The 15414-nt window shown below is 41.2% G+C and overlaps 1 protein-coding gene across 17 annotated transcripts in view; it reads right to left on the bottom strand.

The window, feature by feature from the left end:
* Positions 1-15414, bottom strand: part of kiaa1109 (KIAA1109 ortholog) — a 148200-nt gene that overhangs the window by 34226 nt on the left and 98560 nt on the right. For 9 of the 17 annotated variants that reach the window (XM_030357500.1, XM_030357507.1, XM_030357499.1 and 6 more), the window contains 6 exons: positions 12565-12771; positions 11893-12069; positions 9850-9987; positions 4174-4434; positions 3879-4032; positions 3093-3250 (listed from right to left, as the gene is read on the bottom strand). In XM_030357500.1, the coding sequence (XP_030213360.1) occupies positions 3093-3250; positions 3879-4032; positions 4174-4434; positions 9850-9987; positions 11893-12069; positions 12565-12771 (1095 nt within the window). Of the gene's footprint in view, positions 1-3092; positions 3251-3878; positions 4048-4173; positions 4435-9849; positions 9988-11892; positions 12070-12564; positions 12772-15414 lie in introns of all 17 variants that reach the window. The other 8 variants (XM_030357505.1, XM_030357514.1, XM_030357515.1 and 5 more) reach the window with 4 other exon arrangements.

The raw sequence follows: 15414 nt of genomic DNA, 5'->3' as shown, positions 1-15414 counted from the left end.
TATTCTGGCTCAGAAAGAAGAGGATGGGTTAACAGAATTAAGGGATGGGGTTCTGTCAGGCGAAGAATTGCAGAGCGCAGACCGGGGATATTTGATTCATGATGGATTGCTTATGCGAAAATTTGCATCATTGAAAGATGAACTTATTGAGTCGTTGTTGCAAATTGTTGTGCCAAGGGAATACAGGGAAAAAGAGGATGAAGAACAAACACTTTTCACTGCATATGATAAAGTTGATCAGGAATGGATAGAAAGTGACTTCCAGTTTTCGACAGACAAAGATATCAGTCAGTCTGAATTGGATAACACTAGTTTGTTATTATCCCGAGGCGATTCCATGAGAGATGTGTGCGGTGATGAGTTACAAACAATTGATCATGGCGAAAAACCATCCATACAAGAACAAGAGAACAATTTAGCAGTTCACCAGATAGTGGAGACTGAAGGACCGACAGAAGATGGATCTTCGGTCTTGGAACATAGTGAGCAGCGACCAGAGAGCCAGTTGCATGAGGACATCATTGGGGCTCGGCACGGCACCTGTGCTGTCCTGGCGGCTCCCCCGCTTGACCATCCGTTTAAGATTCAGGTGGATGCCAGCCAGGTTGGTGCAGGGGCAGTGCTGTTACAAACGGATGAGCAGGACATAGGCCGTTCTGTCTGTTATTTTTCCGGAAAGTTTCATCGTCACCAGTTAAATTATTCCACAATCGAGAAAGAAGCCCTGGCCATGGTATGGTCGCTTCAGCATTTCGATGTGTATGTTGGTGAGGGGTGTTCTTCCGGTGGTGATGTTTTCGGATCACAATCCGTTAACCTTTCTCCACTCGTTACAGAATCCGAAACAGCGCCTGATGCGTTGGGCGTTGTTTTTGCAGCCCTACAATATTCAGATTCGCCACATTCGGGGCATGGACAACGATATGGCAGACGCGTTGACCCACGCCCCGGAGTTGATAGAATAGTTGGTTGATTTCATACATACATGCATGTAGTTATTTCTCTCCTCCCCTGTCCCTCTTAAAGTGCTTTTCCGGGCCCAGTTTTGCTGTGGGACAGGAGTCTTGGGCGGAGATAACTGGTGGTAGTTGGGTTTTGTTGTTTTTGGTTGGTTCTACTTGTTTTGGATTGATTGGTTATTGATTTTATTTTGATCGATTTATTTTTGTGTTTGTTTCTTTGGAACAGAATCCCATTTAGGTGGGCTTCTGTTTTAAGGGGGGGGATGTGACGACTCAGTTGGGTCTTTGACCCCGCCCCTGCTGTGTATGACTGTGTTTCTCTCCCTCCTGATTAGGAGATTGTCGGCAGGTGTGGGATGGGCCGGTGGCAGTATAAAGAGCCTGCGCAGACAGCAGACGAGGCTTCTCCCTCCTCCCAGCATTTGCTTTCCCTCGTCTTCCTTTGTATGCACATGGACTGATATTCACATTACCTTTTTGGTTACTTACATACAAATTAAATACAGTATCTTGGTGCTTTGTGCGTTTCCAACTTACATGCACCACACTTCTTATTAATATGTTTATTATATAATAAATTACTTATTATTGTGGAAATAGCGTGGTCTCCCCGGTTCATGTTGCATGCATGGAGCCAGCATGTCACACCACGCACTTTAGCATTGTGCTGTTGGATTTGCAGCCGCACACCCTCATCTACAACCTGATCTATAGGCATGGTGCCTAGCAAGGAAAGTCGGATAGCAGCACCAACGTGATCTTGACACTTGTCGTGGCGTTTGGTTGCCCTATCAAGATTTTTCACATCAGTGAAACCATGAACAGCCCACGTTGGAGATTTGCTATTATTCATAAGCAAACAAGGCCAGCAATAAAGTCGATTGCTTGTAATGCTACCAGTAAGCCATGAGTACCATGTAGCACTCACAACACTGACGTTGCCATTACTTTTGGTGACCTTGATTTTGGGAAGTGGTCTACCTCTTTCTTTGGTCGCTAACTTAGCACTGTAACTGAATGAATGGAATGCTTTTTGTAATAAGACGTTTGGGCAGATTTCCCGCCCAATGATAATTTTTCCAGCCTAACATGCTTAAAAGTAGCCCAATTGGGTGGGAAATCTGACCAATCTCGCAACACTGCTCAACATCCAGGGATCCTACTTATTGGTTCATAGCGCAGACGGATAGATTTTTGCGCGAATCAGACCCCTTAAGGTCCAACCCACTCAGAGGAGGACTTTCCTCCTCTCTCCCATTGAAACCCATGTTACCCGCCGGCCGCCAGTACTTTCGGGGAAATTAATGGGAGTCAATGGAGACGGAAGGAGGACGTTCCTCCCTGAAGTCATTGTAAATAGGCTATAGGGGGTGCTAATGTCCCTTTACCCAGGGAAACAAACATTATATATTCAAAGGCAATAAAGTAGTCATATTTAAGGCCATTAATTCATTACAATAGTCTGGGCAATCTAAATTTTTTATTCTCAACAATGTTAGGGAGGATCTTCCTCCCTCTCCTCAATGGAGAAGCCTCCACTGATATATATATTTAATAGCCTGGCTCCGCCCGCCTAAGTACTTCCGCTCAATTTGAATTTCCCTTCAGTACTAGGTCTGGACCTACTGTATGTAATTTGGTTTTCTGGTGCCGCCACAGCGGCCACCAATCAGCGAACAGAGGGCGTGTCTGAGAACAATGACGATAAAGTCGTACGCCAGTTTGAGTTGTTGTTGTAGGTCGGTAGTTGATTTACAATGTGCAATTTTTCCCTGATAAATTTAATTAGACGAACAAAACCTGCAGCTGTCGTTGACGGACATTTTCGTGCAGACGCGCAAGGTGTTTGGTTTGTGTACAACCTGCGCGTGATTCCCGGCGCATGACATACGTCACAACCACTGGGCAGATCCAATCATTTTAAACTTCAACAGACACCCGCCTTCAAGTGAGTTAACGTTTGTCAATTGATTAGGTCCAGACTCTCTGTACAAATGAAATGAAATGAAGTGAAGTACGAGAGTCTGGTAGAACCAGGCTATATATTTAACGCACCCGAAGCAAAATTGAATAGAACAAACTCAAACCAATCGACTCTGCCGCTACTTGTCATTATCCTCAGGTACTCACAGACCATCTCCAGAGTGTTCACGTCGATATTGCCCCCCACCACGCCCCCTTTGGAGTCCAGCTTGGACCGCCCCAGGCCGACCGACATGCTGATCTCCCGGTCCCGATTGCTGCCCACGGACAGGCGGCCCTGGCTCTTCAGACCGCTGGTGGTCCACCTGGAGGAGCCAATGAGCTCTCATTAGAACGTAATGCAGTATCCACGTCATCAGGTTCATCAAATAAGTATATATGGACAAAAATATATGAAACTAAGGCACATAGTGATGATGGCTGAACGCCCCGACCCACGTGACCCACGTGACATCACATCAGCCATCTCAGTCTAATGGAAATAGTGACTACAGCTGTCATCTCTTTGGTTCATAGAAAAAGCGTTGTCAATGCATGGCAAGCTTTAGGATTGTTGCCTTAACGTTGACATTAATGGAAAATTCTTCACAGTGTGAAATATTGCTTGTGGTATTTGCTGTATCACTATTTGACATTTGTCTATGGCAATCCTGACCAGCTTGTGTGTGATATTCTGCAACATTACGCCATAAAAAATGCACAGACAGAAATACTTGGTTGGAATTGGCAAGGTTCTCTTGTGAAATTACTGATTTATCCAAGTAGGAATATGACGAAAAAGGTGATATATATCGTGTTGAAAATAATCAACACGTTAAGGTTGATGCTACAGAAGGAAGATGGCACGTGGAGTTTATTCCACTCTGCCACTGTAATACAGTATCTTGGTGCTTTGTGCGTTTCCAACTCAACTATTGATCAACAGCAGCTTACGTGTTGTTCCCCATCACGTTGCTCATGTTCATCTGGACGTTGAGCTGCTTGAGGTTGATAGCGAACACCACCAGCGTCTCCCATGGGGTGCCCTGCGGCCCGGAAACCTTCCCATTCTTGGCGGAGGACGGGGTGGACGTCCTCGTCACACAGTCTGGAAGACAGAAAACTGAGAGGATGAATTTAAAAGTGTAGGACGCGGGTCAAAAGGTCAAATTAAATAACGTCAAATAAAAAAATAACGTAGACAACGCAACACTTCAGTCCAATCCATTTCAGTCAGTTCCTAACTTACCAAAGTCCTGATCAGTGTTCAGAGCTCTACCTTGTCTCGGGGCCGAGGAGTCCGACACGCTCCTGGTGCGGACCGGGATGGGGGACTTGAGGTGGGAGAAGCCCCCCAGGGACGTGTTGACCAAGTGGTCCGAGAACAAGTTGGGGGAGGCGTGGCCCCCGGTGCTGCCGTCCCAGGTCCTCCAGTAGGCCTTGCGGCTGGCCTCGGGGGAGAGGTGCTGAGACGCGTTCTCAGAGGAGTCGGGCGTCGCCGGGCCGGAGGCTGAGAGGACAAATAAACACTGTCAAACCTAAAGTATATACACATACAAATATACACAGTCAAACCTACAGTATATAGATATAGAAATATACACAGTCAAACCTACAGAAAATACTAGAGCTGTCAGTTAAACGCGTTATTAACGGCGTTAACGCAAACCAAATTTAACGGTGTTAAATTTTTTATCGCGCGATTAACGCAATTATTTTATTAAAAAAAAAAAAAAAAACTTTTTTTTTTTTTTGGCTCAAAACAAAGAAGCAGTAGCCTGACTGCTATGTTCAAATGACATTTGTTCAAAGCAGTCGTTTAATTGCACTATAGGCTCTTTTTTTGTATCGTCCTGTTTCGATCAGTGTATATGCCAATGTTGTTATCAATAAAAAATCATTTGCACAAGGCAAGCCGATGCACTTCACCATGTTGATAAGAGAATTAAAATGAGAAGAATTATGGGACAAAAAAATCAAGGGATATTTAGCATAGAAAAAGAATTTGGATTAAACGCGAATAATTAGAGTTAACTATGACATTAATGCGATTAATCACGATTAAATATTTTAATCGCTTGACAGCTCTAGAAAATGCACACACAAATATACACCGTCAAATAGGGCTGGGCGATTAATCGAATTTCAATCTCGTTTTCGATTTTAGCGTCAAACTATCAAAAAACGTAGTTAACTGCCAACACTGCAAAGCTGTGTTGAAGTACAACACGGCCACGACTCAAATGATGTACCACTTGAAAAACGCGCATCTGACCCTGGTTAGTGGCGGTGCATCGTGCATCATTTTCTTTCCAGCCAGTAGGTGGCGGGCCAGAACATTGAAAGTGCATCTGGAACTGCGACGCAGGCCCGTCAGCTGGCTTAGTCATATTCCTACCAAGCAGTGTATGCCCTAATAACGTAAATGTCATGCCTGATCACGTTGGGTAGGGGTGTTGCTACACTGTCTCCACAGAGACAACGCAGCGAAATCAGAATGAGCTGTTCTAACTGGAGAGAAAGAGAAATCCGCGAGTTGCTGATCATGTCAGAGAAGGTGATGCAGTCATATTAAACAAAGACGTTGAAAGATGCAATCTACGAGAGAGATGCAGAGGAACTGGCCTTACGAGGCTTTTGTCGGGATAAAACACCTTAATTCGTCCCTAACCCAAAAGTGGTCAGCAAAATAAAGAATATGTTGGCGTTTTTGCACTTGTGAATAGTTAATCGCGTTTGTAGCATACATTCAGGCGTGAACTCATTCTTGCATGCGGGAGTCTTCTCAAATTCTTCATTTGAGAATATGCTAATTATTCTAAAGAGGTCTAGACTCCGTGAGTAGCCCCGCCTTCTCCAGTGAACCAAGAAAGCCAGCGCCGTGACGAACAGGGGAATTTACCCCCTCGGTTTTACACAGGAAACTTGAGATAAGATGGTGAAATCGCCGGGCGTGCCAAGCCTCGACCGAACCGGCTTGGCAGAGCAGAAAGACCTTATGCTGGAGAGAGGGCAGTAGTGCGCACCTAAAAAAGCAGCCAACCTCTCTTAAAACTCTTCACACAACACAACACACACATACACACTACGGCGGGTGCTGGCTGGCTGGCTGGCTGGCTGACTGACTGACTGACTGTGCACACACACACACACACACACACACACACACACACACACACACACCACGGCAGGTGCTGATTGACTGTGCGCACACACACGCACATATACACACACCATGGCGGGTGCTGACCGACTGCGCACACTTTAGAAGAGCTGTAGGCGAAGTCGCCTCAGCTTGGCGTCTTAAATCTTTTGTGGACTTTCGTCAACAGCTCCTGCCTTTCTCTACGCGCAGTATCACACAAAAATATACGTAATGTCGGGTCGCCATGGTTGTTGTATATAGGCCTATAGAGGGGGGTTCCATTTAATTTAATATTGCATAGTATCCAATAACTCCCGGTCAGCCACTTGCAGCTTACACGTGACCGTGACGAGTGTGTCTGTAACCCCTCGCAGCTTACGAGTGACCGTGACTAGTGTGTCTCTAACCTTCCGGGAGTAGTAGCAGGATTTGATACAATTAAATTCAAAAATGGTTCTCATCCTCATCGTCATCCGCTTATCCGGGGTCGTGTCGCGGGGGGAGCAGCTCAAGCAGGGGGCCCCAGACTTCCCTTTCCCGGGCCACATTGACCAAAAATGGTTGTGAAAGAAAAAAAAGTTCACCGTATCCGGCCCTCTAAATTTAAGCTAACAGATGTAGGTATTTGATATTATTTATTTTTTTAAATAATTCATATAACTTCAGAAAAATCGGGCAGGCCAGTTTTGGCCCGCAGGCCGCCAGTTGCCGACCCCTGCTGTAGAGCAATGGGGACTTGAAGACCGAGTTATTGCATGCGTTCATGACAACGCGGCCAATATTGTTGCTGCAAACAGTCCCACCAGGGAGGATCTGCAAGTGGGGGGGGATCCCACCAATGCAACGTCGGTCCCCTCAGAGCGGGTGTTTTCGGCAGCTGGACTGACGGTCACCAGGCTGCGGTCACGTCTGACCCCACAGCATGTCAACATGCTCATCTTTCTGAACAGACATCCGTGAGTTACTGGTTCTTTTTTCAGAAGCTTTAGTACTAAGCCTAATTCATTGTTCAAATTCCCTGGACCAAAATAATTATGCAGCTGGTGTTTTTATTGATCTCAAAAAAGCATTTGATACCATAAATCATGAGAGATTAATCAATAAACTAGAACGATGGTATCAGGGGGGTTGTATTAAACTGGCTGAGGAGCTATCTACAGAACAGGCAACAGTTTGTGAAGATGGGTGAACATATGTCATCTTGTTTGGACATTGTCTGTGGGGTCCCCCAGGGGTCAGTATTGGGGCCAATTCTCTTTATTGTCTACATCAATGATATAGGCAAAACATCAAAGAATTTACAATTTGTGTTATTTGCAGACGACACTAATATTTTCTGTACGGGAGAGGACTTACAGCAGCTTCGGGAGTTAATTACAACTGAAATGAGCAAATTAAAAAAGTGGTTTGACAATAATAAATTGTCATTGAATCTAAGTAAAACAAAAATCATGTTGTTTGGAAACTGTAATTTAAATAATGACGTAAATGTTAAGATTGACGGTGTTGATATTGAAAGAGTGTATGTATATTAATTCCTGGGTGTGACAATAGACCATAAGCTCAGCTGGAAACCTCACATAAAACATGTTAAATCTAAACTGTCACGAAGAATCTCAGTCCTGGGTAAAGCAAAGCATATATTGGATCACAACTCATTGCATATTCTTTACTGCTCAATGATCTTACCTTATTTAAATTACTGTGTGGAGGTCTGGGGGACCACTTACAAAAGCTCACTGCTACCACTAGTCACACTTCAAAAACGAGCCATAAGAATAATCAATAAAGCTGGATATTATGATCACACCAACCTCCTGTTTTTACATTCCCGTATCATAAAGTTCAATGACCTGGTTGATTATCAAGTTGCACAAATCATGTTCAAAGCTAGAAATAAACTGCTACCAGGTAACATTCAAAAACTTTTTTTTGACAGAGAGGGGGGTTACAATTTGAGGGAACAGTTAAACTTTAAGACACTGGCTGTACGCATGACTTTAAAATGTCATTGCATCTCAATTGGGGGTGTGAAACTGTGGAATGGGATGAGCAAGGAGCTAAAGCAATGTCCAAACATGATCCAGTTTAAAAAAAGGTTCAAAGCAATGATTTTCAAAAGGTACAGGGATGAGGGACAGAAGTAAAAAGGAAAATAGAAAAAAAATAATAATAATAATAATATTAATATATATATGAAATAATATATCAAATGTAGTATAAAGAGAGATTATGAGGAATACAGGAAGTATACATTAAATAAATATTAATTATTGAACTGTGGAAAAGGGGTAGGATTAAATAAGTGTTACACTTCTTCCTACTCCTTTTCAGGCATATCGTATGTATGAATGTATGTAATTTTTTTTTCTTTAGTGAAATAATTGGCACATCGCTTTTGTTTATTGTAGTGTCATTCTTTTATTTTGTTTGGTGTTATTTGCGATGCTTGATTTGTATCTTGATATGTCTGAAATAAATGAAATCAATCAATCAATCAATCAATCAATCAAATTGTTCTCGGCCTTCTTTCTCTGACTTTTTGGATATTTTGAGTTACATTTGGGAAAACCTATCCAAATTAAGTATAATATATTTTTGGATATGTTAAACATGATTTTTATATTACTATTATTATTATTTTGGGAACAAAAAAGGGTTGTGTTCATTTTTAGTTTGTGACCACCGGCTCCGAGCTGCAGGCTCCGTTGCTCAAAGCACAGTAACGCATAACCATTGAACGGATCCGGTTTAACTGAGTCGTTCATCTAATAATAAAGATCCCAATGGGGAAAACACGCCGTTTTTGTATTTTCATTGCATTTTGAATATAGCATATAAATACTTAATTTTAATATAAAATATTAACGATTAATCGGCTAATTGATCGTTAATTCTCCCGAAGATCGACTAAGACAATTTAACCAAATGCCCATCCCTAGTAAATACACATACAAATATACACTTTCAAACCTACAGTATACACATACAATTACACACTGTAAAACCTACAGTATGTACACATACAAATATACACTGTCAAACCTACAGTAAATACATGTACACTGTCAAATCTACAGTATAAACTCAGATATACACTGTCAATCCTACAGTATACACAAACAAATATACACCGTCAAACCTACAGTATATACAAGTACAAATATACACTGTCAAACCAACAGTATATACAGATACAAATATACACTGTCAAACCTACAGTATATGTACCGGTACACTGTCAAATCTACAGTATAAACCCAAATAAACACTGTCAAGCCTACAGCATATAAGATATACACTGCCAACCCTACAGCATATAAACATACAATTATACACCATCAAACCTACAGTATATACACTGTCCAACCTACAGTATATACAAACGCTGTACGGTAACATTTTGGTAGCATTGGTGGCAACTGGCTTCAAAGAAAACGGTAGAACAAAGACCTTTGGCACAACTAAAGATTGGCTTCTATTTTGAGACATTATATAATAATTATTTAAAGTTGAAATGCATGTTTGAAACAGAATATAAGGGTAGAACACCCACAGAAGGAACCGAGTGGTTCATGGACCAACAGACGAGCTTTGGATGCAGCTGCTTGTAGTGACCAGTGTCACAAAGGGGCTGCTTCTGAGACACCGACCACCCAGGATAGATTTCTTCAGAGGTGCGGACTTGGATGGGATCTGCTCCTTTTTCTTTGGGGTTCAACACATTTCTCTTTCCCTACATTGTGTTCATCACAAACCCTGAAGATCAAAGTGAGTTACCTGGCAGGTTGATGGTCTGGTCTCCGAGGAAGAGGCGGCGAGCGATGCTCCGACGGTACCAGGCCCGGGGGAACGCCAAGATCTCACTCAGACGCCTCATGTCGTACTTAAAGGAGGCTGAACCGATGTCGCACACTGCTGAGAGGGACAGGGACCACAGAGGATTAAACTCTTTTTAGAAATAGGTACCAACTTGTTTGTGTTTTTATGGAAATGGCCCATGTATGTATTGAGTTGGATGCGTTTTGCAACAACTTTATTAAACATAAGTAATTTATACACATTATATATTGTGGCATCCCGCCCCTTAAACCTCGGCCCGGGCGGGGCCAAGGTACAGTGGTAGACGTCGTGTACCGCCCGTCACCCACCAGACGGCGACCGAGAGCAGCCCTTTCGCCTCCCCAATCAGCGTGATTGGGGGACACCTGGCCGGTGGCAGAGGAGCCATGTTAAAAGGAGGCCAAGGACAGACAGGAGGACGGCACGGCAGCGACGAGGAGATAGAAGCTCACGGAGACCCTATCGGACTTAAATGATTGTAATCCATGTGAACAGTGTCTGTCTGGCGCAATAAACGCCGTGAACCATGACCCAGTGTGATTCATACCTGGAACCCGACCCTCCAAGAACCAGGTTACCACGATCGATCGATCTATCTATCCATCTCGATCGATCTATCTATCCATCTATCTCGATCTATCTATCTATCTCGATCTATCTATCTATCTCGATCTATCTATCTATCTCGATCGATCTATCTCGATCGATCGATCTATCTCGATCGATCGATCGTGTCCTTGGCCACGGAGAAGAGCAGGTCTCCCTCCCGGTTGTACTTGATCTGAGTGATCTAGGTGATCTGAGTGATCTATCTATCTATCTATCTATCTATCGATCGATCTCGATCGATCTATCTATCTATCTATCTCGATCGATCTCGATCGATCTATCTATCGATCGATCTCGATCGATCTATCTATCTCGATCGATCTCGATCGATCTATCTATCTCGATCGATCTCGATCGATCTATCTATCTATCTCGATCGATCTCGATCGATCTATCTATCTATCTCGATCGATCTCGATCGATCTATCTATCTATCTCGATCCATAGATCGATCTCGATCGATCTATCTATCTATCTCGATCCATAGATCGATCGAGATCGATCGATCTCGATCGATCTATCTATCTATCGATCTCGATCGATAGATAGATCGATCTCGATCTCGATCGATAGATAGATCGATCTCGATCTATCTCGATAGATCGATCTTGATCGATAGATCGAGATCGAGATCGATCGATCTCGATCGATAGATCGATAGATAGACATGTATACAAATTAATACATATATTTAGATAAAGGCCTGGGTTGCAGAACACATGACTGCAGTCAAATATTTGCAGTGGCTGCCTATCTATCGATCGATCGATCTATCGATCTATCGAGATCGATCTATCGATCGATATCGATCGAGATCGATAGATAGACATGTATACAAATTAATACATATATTTAGATACTGGCCTGGGTTGCAGAACACATGACTGCAGTCAAATATTTGCAGTGGCTGCCATCGTGAAAGAAACCAAATCAGACCGAGAAGTTGATTGGATTCGTGTGCCTCACAGCGGGCGGAACTTGTCATAAAGTTTGCGATTACAAATCCCAGAGAGGAAAGGTATGATTGTCAATTTTACTGTCCTTTGAAATGAGTCTTACTGAATTACTATTAACCGACCCTCTGTGTAATTATAGCAGGCCCATCAATCATAGAGCTTTATATCATTTTTCTTCCTGACAACTGCAGTCAGCAGCATTCTGATAGGGTGACTTAACCCTTCACGATCCGACACAGATTGAATCAGCTGTTTTCAGGGGTACATTTCCTCAGGAACATTTTTGTTTAGATGTTGATTGTAAAATCATGAATTAATCAAATAAAATGAGAATATTCAGAATATCTATAGTGAGAGGGCCCCGAGGGCCGGTTCCCCTCTGATGTAAATGGTATAGTTTAGTGGAGCGAGGTACCTGAGATATTGATCAGGGTGGTGTCCATCTTACCACCCTTAGTGGGGATGAAACTCTCCAGGAAGGTGGGTCCCCCGGTGCGCCTCATCCTGGACAGACTGACTTTAACAAACTCTAGGTTGATGCTCAGAGAGTCCTTCCTTCCTGTCACTGAAGAGGCCTCCTCCTCAACTGTACCTAGAGGAAATACAATTAATCTCTCGTACAATTTGGAAATGCAAACAAATACAACAATGAAGCTCAATACCATCAATACTTTTGCTGTTCAACATAGGGTTAAAAACACATTATAAATGTCAATAAAAAAAATTGTTTTAATATAATTGAAAGCATTGGTTTATGTCCTTTACTGATCCACTGATATCAAAATGCATTACTTAAATTCACTTTCCTATGTGCATTTATAGTATATTGTAAGGTCTGTTCAATGGATTCATGTGAGTAAATTGAGAAGAGAAAAATAATAATACTAGACGAAGTCCATGTAGATTCATAGGTACAAAACACTTACAGCGATATAACAACAGAATAATGATAATAGAGTTTTAAGAAGCTACATACAAAAACATCACAAAATGACATTTAGCAAATAAAGAGAAGTTGAAAGAAAGGCTATATTATTAGAGCATGTATTATGAATGGTGAAGTAACACTAAAGTAAAGACACCGTACCGAGGTTCCCCGGGCCGGACGGAAGGCCCGTCATGTTGGGTTTCTGCTTGCCGGCGCCGTACGGGTGGAAGACGTACAGGGAGAAGTCCGACATGCAGGCGGTGAAGCTGAGGCCCGAGGAGGAGGAGTTAGCGGGGGGGCCGGAGAGGTCTGACTGGCTGCTGCTCTGTCTGCTGCGGCCCAGCGGACTGCCCAGGAGGGGAGACGCTGAGGAAGATAGGGTACCATCATCATCATTATCAATATAGGAGAATCCCTCAAATTACACACAATAAGATTGACGTTGCTTTGATATAAATGTATTCTTGTATATTTAAGGATAGCTTTCATATTTATATTTGCACCCTATTTGCCTGTTCATATGCATTACATAATCAAGGCTTGCCTTGCACAACAATGTTGTGGTCCAGAATGTGATAAAGAGAACCCTGACGTGAGATATATTCTCATACTGCCCTCTGAATGTTAATCCAATGATATGATACACACATGATGACACACGCATACATAAATACATATATATATTAGAGCTCTCAGTTAAACGCGTTATTAACGGCGTTAAAGCAAACCAAATTTAACGGCGTTAAAATTTTTATCGCGCGATTAACGCAATTATTTTATAAAAAAAAAAAAAAAAAAACTTTTTTTTTTTTTTTTTTCTTTGGCTCACAACAAAGAAGCAGTAGCCTGACTGCTATGTTCAAATGAAATTTGTTCAAAGCAGTCGTTTAATTGCACTATAGGCTCTTTTTTTGTATCGTCCTGTTTTGATCAGTGTATATGCCAATGTTGTTATCAATAAAAAATCATTTGCACAAGGCAAGCCGATGCACTTCACCATGTTGATAAGAGAATTAAAATGAGAAGAATTATGGGACAAAAAAATCAAGGGATATTTAGCATAGAAAAATAATTTGCGATTAATCGCGATTAATTAGAGTTAACTATGACATTAATGCGATTAATCACGATTAAATATTTTAATCGCTTGACAGCTCTAATATATATGCATATACATACATATGTATACATACACACACATACAGTATATATATATATATTAGAGCTGTCAGTTAAACGCGTTATTAACGGCGTTAACGCAAACCAAATTGAACGGCGTCAATTTTTTTATCGCGCGATTAACGCAATTATTTCATAAAAAAAAAAGAAAAAAAACTTCTTTTTTTTTTCCCTTTGGCTCAAAACAAAGAAGCAGTAGCCTGACTGCTATGTTCAAATGACATTTGTTCAAAGCAGTCGTTTAATTGCACTATAGGCTCTTTTTTTGTATCGTCCTGTTTTGATCAGTGTATATGCCAATGTTGTTATCAATAAAAAATCATTTGCACAAGGCAAGCCGATGCACTTCACCATGTTGATAAGAGAATTAAAATGAGAAGAATTATGGGACAAAAAAATCAAGGGATATTTAGCATAGAAAAATAATTTGCGATTAATCGCGATTAATTAGAGTTAACTATGACATTAATGCGATTAATCACGATTAAATATTTTAATCGCTTGACAGCTCTAATATATACATATATACATACATACTAGGGATGGGCAAAATGATTCTTTTCCGGGAACTAGTTCTTTCAGTTCAGTTCACTATAATGATTAGTTTATTTGATTCGGTCGTTTTGATTCGTTCGTTACGTCAGATTACATCTTAAAAAAAAAAATAATAATAATAATTTTAATTGGTCATGGGTCCGGATAGGATCGTCAAGACCGCAGTCCGCCGTTTGGAGATGCCTGCTATATAGTATATCGAACGTCCCACCAATAATTATACCACCTGCTTACTCTCTATATTTCATTCATGGTTTTACATTTATAATTTTATTTTACTTTACATTTGATTATTCATTGTTCAGGCATTACAGAACTTGCATGGTCATAAATAAAAAATACGAACTGCAGTTTAATTTCTTTGTTTGTTCTTAAATTGACGTAGAATGGAGCAAAGACTCCTGGGATTGGGAAATGCGTTTATCCAATAAACAGATGGAGGTCAAGTCTATTTTCGAAAAAATGTAGGGGGATATATGAGTGGCCCCACGTCGAATGGTATGACCCAAGATACGTCAGACAGAGAAAGCGCGCATATTCGACGGTACCGCCTTGTCATTGGTTTACCCAGGTGCCATTCCAACACCATTGCTACCTCTCATTGGCTGAATCTTTGAGAACGTTGTAGACTCAATCAATATAAGTCGCGGGGAGACGGAGCTCTATTCGTTCGTATATTTTATTTACGTGACCATATGTTTGGTTTATGTTAAAAAAAAAGAATCAAAGAACCAGTTCTTCTTGTTTTGGGGAACCAGTTCTTGTCATTCACGTTCGGGATTCGTTCGTTATAACGAATCAGTCGCGACCGACACATCCCTAATACATACATATATATACACATATACATACATACACATATATATATATATACATACACATATATAAATTCACATACACACATACATGCATACATATATATACACATATATATATACATATATATTAGAGCTGTCAAGCGATTAAAATATTTAATCGTGATTAAATATATACATACACATATATGCATTCACATACACACATACATGCATACATATATATATATGCATATATATTAGAGCTGTCAAGCGATTAAAATAATTAATCGTGATTAATCGCATTAATGTCATAGTTAACTCACGATTAATCGCTAATTATTTTTCTATGCTAAATATCCCTTGATATTTTGTCCCATAATTCTTCTCATTTTAATTCTCTTATCAACATGGTGAAGTGCATCGGATTGCCTTGTGCAAATGATTTTTTTATTGATAACAACATTGGCATACTGATCAA

This window comes from Gadus morhua, chromosome 5 (assembly GCF_902167405.1).
Source record: "Gadus morhua chromosome 5, gadMor3.0, whole genome shotgun sequence".
NCBI lineage: Eukaryota > Metazoa > Chordata > Actinopteri > Gadiformes > Gadidae > Gadus > Gadus morhua.
This window is presented reverse-complemented; position numbering and strand designations above follow the sequence as displayed.